General features: G+C 36.6%; 1 protein-coding gene across 1 annotated transcript; it reads right to left on the bottom strand.

Moving 5' to 3' along the window:
• Positions 1-4,795: 4,795 nt before the first annotated feature.
• LOC111786044 (protein SINE1-like) lies at positions 4,796-6,924 on the bottom strand. Its single transcript, XM_023666398.1, has 2 exons — positions 5,579-6,924; positions 4,796-5,307 (listed from the first exon to the last, which is right to left on the bottom strand). Exons 1-2 carry the CDS (start codon positions 6,914-6,916, stop codon positions 4,828-4,830), a joined length of 1,818 nt encoding a protein of 605 aa, XP_023522166.1. The 5' UTR covers positions 6,917-6,924; the 3' UTR covers positions 4,796-4,827.
• Positions 6,925-7,019: the final 95 nt, after the last annotated feature.

The following is a 7,019-nucleotide window of genomic DNA, read 5'->3' as shown; positions in this document are numbered from 1 at the left end:
AATTTAAATTTGGTCCTTGAACTCTTATCTATTTTCACTTTGGTTCTTAAGTTTTTTGAAATTTAAATTTGGTCCTTAAACTCTTATCTATTTTCACTTTGGTGCTTTTTGGAATTTAGATTTGGTCCTTAGACTTTTAACTATGCCTAAGCTTTTTGGAATTTAAATTTGGTCCTTGAACTCTTATCTATTTTCACTTTGGTCCTTTTTAGAATATAGATTTGGTCCTTAGACTTTTAACTATTTTCACGTTGATTCTTAAGCTTTTTGGAATTTAAATTTGATCCTTGAACTCTTATCTATTTTCACTTTGGTCTCAAAATTTGTTGGGATTTAGATTTGGTCCTTGAACTTTTATCTATTTTTCACATTGGTCCCTATGCGTTTTGGGATTTGAATTTGATCCATGTGACAACCGGGCTAGATGAAGAAAATTTATTCAATGAAACTACTTTTACCGTTTCTCTATCATACATTTATGGTTCAAAATTGTCGGTTACATTATAACGACCTTCCTAAATAATTTTTCATAAATGAGGGAATTTCTCTTATATTTATGTTTTTATAATATTACGATACAAATATGGAATGTGAATGTAAACATACGAACCCTCCGATGAAATGTAAGCATTTTAGCTCGGGAGGTTCAAATTAATTTTGAATGAGTTGAAAAATGTTGAGTATTATAAATACCCGTAACTGATTGAGTCAGAAAATGCAAACACATGTAACATGAATCAGGACATTCATTCACTGTGAGACTTAAAAAACTATGGTCTCGGACTCGGTTCTTTCTAAATCTATAAAAACCCGTACTTAAAAAACTACCCATTTGCTTATTCTGTATGAGAACGAGTCAATTCCACCTCAAAAATTTATGTTATCGGTTTTCTATTTGATCAGATCCCCAAAATGATAGATATATTAAATCAGCTACAAAACTCATTCTCACTCATACAGATCGAAGGACAAGTTTCACGGGTATAAATTCATAACTCACTCAACATTAAGATTAAGTCGTATACAACGACCCTATAAAATATTAATTTTCTCAATTAACAAATTTATAAATAAAAATTAAATATTTTGTGATCTAGTCTTGTACAAACTCATTATATAGAATACTCACAGCTCACATGTCTTCACATGAACGATTTGGATCAAATCACTTTTAACAATTACAAAGTAGATCGTATCAATAGTGTTTATAGACCACTTAGGTTATTATTTGAACATGATTCTCTCATACGTCAACCACATATTGTAAAATATTATACTAATAATGTCTGGTATGTACACTTTCATACACATCTCTCTAACATACGTGTTTTAAAAACTTTGAGGGGAAACCCAAAGATGACAATATCTGCTAACGGTGGGTTTGGGCCGTTACAAATGGTATCAGAGCTAGACACGGAGTGATGTGTCAGCGAGAAGGCTGAGTCCTGAAGGAGGGTGGACATGAGGTTGAGTGCTGACACTGGGCTCTAAAAGGGGTGGATTGGGGTGGTCCCACATCGAATGGAGAAGGAAACGAGTGTCAGCGAGGATGCTAGGCCCTGAAGAGGGGTGGATTGTGAGATCCCACATCGGTTGGAGAGGAGAACGAAACATTCTTTATAAGGGTGTGAAAACATCTCCCTAACATACACGTTTTAAAATGCTTGAGGGGAAGCTCGTAAGGGAAAAGCCGAAGAGGACAATATCTGCTAGCGGTGGACTTGAGCTGTTACAAATGGTATCAGAGCTAAACATCGAGCGATGTGCCAGCGAGGAGGCTGAGCCCCGAAGGAGGGTAGACATGAGGCTGAGTGCGACACTGGGCTCTGAAAGAGGTGGATTGGGATGGTCCCACTTTGAATGGAGAAGGGAACGAGTGTCAGCAAGGACGCTAGACTCCGAAGAGGGGTGGATTGTGAGATCTCACATCGGTCGGAGAGGAGAACGAATTTAAATAGCCACCTAACCTCTCTTTAATTGAAAATAAGTTTAAACTTATGATCATATTCAACAAATTATTATTCTTAATTAATTAGGTTTCTATTTTTAAAAAAAATTATAGCTTAGCTAACCCGAGCATTATCATCCTAAAAGTCGATAGTCAAAACTATTGTCATAGACCAACCCGAATCCTTCTAACATGTTCATTGTAACAACCCAAGCCTGCAGCTAGCCGATATTGTCCTCGTTGGGCTTTCCCTTTTCGACTTCCACTCAAGGTTTTTAAAATGTGTCCGCTAATGAGAGGTTTCCACACCCCACCCAACATAAAATTGTAGGGGTGTATATTCAACCCGACAACCTGGACCAACTCAACCCGAACTATAAGGATTGAGTTAGGTTGGATTAACATTTCGAGTAGGGTTGGGTTCATTTTTCTGAATCCGAACTTAATCGATTTGGTTTCAGGTTCGTGGATAAAACCTTCGAGTTGTCCCGAGCCAAATAAACATATATAAATTATATTAAGAATCTTTTCATATTAATAGGTTTGCCAGGGTGGTACCTCGGCCTCTCTAAGGACACCCACGAGTTTGACGCCACGGATAATACTTTTTTTTATTATTATTTTAATCATTTTGATGGTTTATTTAATTTGATAATTTATCCTCATATTTTTTCTTACTTTAACCAATTCTCAACAAATGTCGCATATTTAGCTGTATTTAGTTTTATGACAATGTTGAACTATGTCAATGTATTACTATTTTTGCAGGTTGTTTTTTATTGATGATTTATCATTTTTATTGTTTATTTAATTTGATGAACTGTGTTAAAGGAAAGCACGGTCTATTCGAATATATTTCTTTTGAGTTTTTCTTAGTCATTCTATCTTTAGGACCGCTCTTATTTAGATGTGGTATCGGTTCATTCATGTACCTCTCCTTTACTCGGTGTCACATGAACCCAACCCAACTTCAAAAATTTTTTGTTGAGTTCGTTCAGGTTGTTCGAGTCATCTTTCAAATATCGAAATTTAATCGATATATCCTTAACAAATCTTAACATTAGTCTCTACCGTTATTTATGGTTAATTTTTTTCCAAAAAATCACACGATAAATATCTTTGAAATTAAATTAGAACATTACTTACAAATTAATCAACAAAAACCCTCCAAATTTCCCGAGCATTGTAATCCTTAGTTTGTTATATGAAACGTATTATGTATAAATATAATCGTGAAGTCGTCTAAATTAATTGAAATAAATATTTAGTGGACAAAATTGATTATAATTTTTAAATTTTATTGATTTAAACCGAGCAAACTTAAAAGTTTAGGGACTAAAATGAAACTTAAGACACGTCTTAAATGAGTTTTTAAACCCTTAAAAAGGGATTTTAATTGACACAAAAATTTCTTTTTGGTCGTTAGATTTTGAATTTAATTTATATTTAGTTTTGGGTTTCTAATTATTGCATTTTTATTTTTTATTTTTAAATTTAATTATTAAATTAACTTTATGTTTAGTTTTCATTTAGTCTTTAATTTCAATAATTTATATTTTTACTTTTCATTAATACTCACTTTTTGAGTTTTGAAATTAATTTTTAGTTGATTAATTTAAAATAATTAATGCTCAAAACTATTTTGAAACATTTGAATTACATATAGACTCAAAATCTCGGGATCAAGTAAAAATTAAACTCAAAATTCCGGGTTAAAAGTCATTTTGAAACCTTTACCAAATATGAGAGACGGGTCAAATGAAAACTAAACTTAAATTTAGAGTAAAAATTCAACGTTTGAAGCCTTTAGATCAAATATGGAAGCTAGACCTTAAAACTTACCGACCTAATAAAAACTAAACTTAAGACTTAGGGTAAAAATGTAATATTTTTTGAAGGACCTAATATGAAAAATGTGAGATTCCACGTTAGTTGGAGGGAAGAACTAAACATTCCTTATAAGAGTCTGGAAAAATTCTCTCTAGTACACACGTTTTAAAATAGTGAGACTGACAACGATATATAATGGACCAAAGCGGACAATATGTGTTAGCAGTGGATTTGGACAGTTACAAATGATATCAAAACCAGACATCGAACAATGTGCTAACAAGAACGTTGGGCCAAAAACCTCTCCCTAGTATAGAAACTACAAGCCTCAAAACTTAGGGTAAAAATGGTAAAAGTGTAACATTTTAAAACATCTCACCAATATAGAAACTATACTCAAAACCTAATAGGGTTTTGTCTCATGAACCCGAAACCGAACCGAGTTAGTTTGGGTTAAAAAAAATAAACCCAAACCAACCCGAAAAGCTAATCCAATCCAACCCAACCCAACCCTTGTAGTTCAGGTAAGGTTGGTCCAAGTTGTCGGGTTGATTGTACACCCTTAAAACCTAGTGCCTAAGAGGATATATTTGCCTTTTATTCTTAAAGGGTTGAAAAGTTTTTCTAAATTGACCCACGAACTCTTTTTACTCGCTCGCACCAACTTGAGCCGGTGAGAAGAGCTTAGAATAAAGAAACGTTTGTGGATAGAAGGCATAGAAAGCATTGTTAATAGTCTAAAACGCCCCAACTTTTACCTAAAGAAACAATATTTGAAACTAAACATTAAAACTATCTAGTAAGTGATCCTACTTTTGGGGTCGAAAAATGTATATACGTGCAATAATTACAAACAACAAAGAAAAAGTTGAGTGTCACAGACACCGAGTAAGTGACTAAATAAACAAAAAAATTATAAACAACGGGACCAAAATGAACTAAACTCGAGATTACAGCTCAAGAACGTGAGGATTATCCAAATCGATCTCTAATAGATTTGCTTTTGCTTCTAACTTCTAAAGCCAATTCCAGGTGAGGCAAGAACAACACTACGTTGGCACAAGATAGGAGCCTTGGGCACGATCATCAATCCACAGCAATGAAGTGAATATTGTGAAAAGAAAAATTGAGAAGCCACAGACCAATTTCAAACCAGTTTTCTTATATGCCATCTGAATGCCTGTACATTGAGGTTTGAGTTTACTATGATAAGCCACTGCCACAGGTATAGCAGCTTGGACATCACCATGGGCAGGGACACCATCAGTTGAAGAGATTGATTCGGAACCACCGTGTGATTGCTCGCCGTTATCGTTGTTGTCTAAGCTGTCTCCCGCATCGTCTTTGCTGAGTTTCTGATCATCTGGAGGACTCCACTCCAAATTGCCTGATGATAAACTCCTACGTCTGTGTCTGCAACTTTTGCTAGCATAGTCAGAGCTCCCATCGTTTCGATCCTGAAGGGAATGGACGAGCTTCCGAGGAGTGTTGAAGATCGTGTTTTCGACATCTATGTTGTGTGGAGTCCGCTGAGGTACGAGATAGGAAAGATTGGTATAAGCTAATGAACATTATGGAACTAAACCAGAATTGACATGAACCAAATCGCCATCACAATACAAATGGAACATAAACTATCATCATAAGCAGATATTGTCCTCTTTGGGCTTCCCCTCAAGAATTTTAAAACGCGTTTACTAGGGAGAGGTTTCCACACTCCTTATAAAGGGTGTTTCGTTCTCCTTCCCGATTTAGCCATAAGTATTAAATGTAAAAGAGTACTGAGTTAAGAGAACTTACAAGTGGGCTGGTTGAAGTACTTCTTGAGAGACTGCGTTTAAGAGGACTCATTTGAAAAAACCCCGTAAAATCATCAGCATATTCTTCACCATTATGGCCAAATTTGTGATTTCCAGAGTGCACAGACATCGTGTCGGAAACATCGGTTCCACGAGCAGCTTCCGAGAACAAAGGCAAGCCATCTTTGAGGGATATATCAACCCCACCATTCTCATAACTCCAAAGTTTACGATTCACGCTCCCACGGTCAAATCTTGAGTTACGAGAAGTTTGTACTGATGAAAAAGGTGATCCAACAAGCGAGCCATAATCAAAGAATGAATCAAGCGTCCGGGATTCAGGAGACTCGGACGAGGGAGTTCGGCTTCCCCCGTTCCTCCATGGACTTCGCCTGCCATCAATGAAGTTTGATCCAGTCACTGAGCTTGGAGATTTATCCATTTTAGACACTTTATCAGCGGATATCCTCTTAGCCGTTTGTAGAGTTTCATAAGCTGCACCTTTGACATAGGCCATTTGATCAAACTGACAATTCTCCATCTCCTCAATTATAGCCTGAAGCTCCGAAAATATACTCCAAGGATCTAAGCATTTCATCAAGAAATTAATCATTTGAATAGCAGACAACCTTTTCTGAGAATTCTTCTCTACTACCCCACACTTCAAGATCCGCAGCCCTGCCTGCAACAACAATCTAGCATACGGTTCGACGATCCGAGGATTTCTCTTAGCTAGTGTCATAACAAGCCCCATATGAGAATTGGTCTGTGTAGATTGCTCCTCAAGAGCTCCAGCAACATTCTGGCAAACCTTGTTAACCATCTCATCGGAAGCGAACCGCCAATTATCCGAATCCACCAGAGCTTTCAAGCAAAGGGCAGCCCCATAAGTAAGGCTCTCTTGAGAACCCAACAAAGATTCTGAAAGTGGATTACAAAGAGAGTGAATAACATGCTTTTTCTTATCATCAGGAGTGGTGGGGTCGATCCCATATCTTGCAATCGCTGGAACAACCTTTGAGCAAGCCTGCTGAAGAGGGAAAGAGCCAGCACTTGAAGCCAAAGTCTTGATAATAGAACTCATGATCCGATCAATCTGCGGCACGATATTAACGCCATGAACACGAGCTAGAACTTCATAGAGAGAAATGGTGCACTCCCCTGTTAATGCACCAGTTTCTTTGTTCTCAGAAACTTGAGCAAGAAAAACAGGGATAGCCTTGGAGTCCAGTTCCTTCACGTAAGTTTTCAACGCCTTCATCGCCGATCGACGAGTATCAGCATCTTTATCAAGATTAGCAAATTCCCGCCGAAGGATTGGACTCAAATTTTTGCTCATAAAAGACCTGAAAGACATCAAAACAAACGCTTCAGACTAAACTACCCTACAGTTTCAGTCAAGACTTTAAACAAACACCTGACGGGCACCTCAAAAAAAAAAA

This window comes from Cucurbita pepo, unplaced genomic scaffold (genome assembly GCF_002806865.2).
Source record: "Cucurbita pepo subsp. pepo cultivar mu-cu-16 unplaced genomic scaffold, ASM280686v2 Cp4.1_scaffold000966, whole genome shotgun sequence".
In the NCBI taxonomy this organism is placed as follows: Eukaryota; Viridiplantae; Streptophyta; class Magnoliopsida; order Cucurbitales; family Cucurbitaceae; genus Cucurbita; species Cucurbita pepo.
The sequence above is the reverse complement of the archived record's forward strand: the minus strand, read 5'-3'. Positions and strand labels throughout refer to the sequence as shown.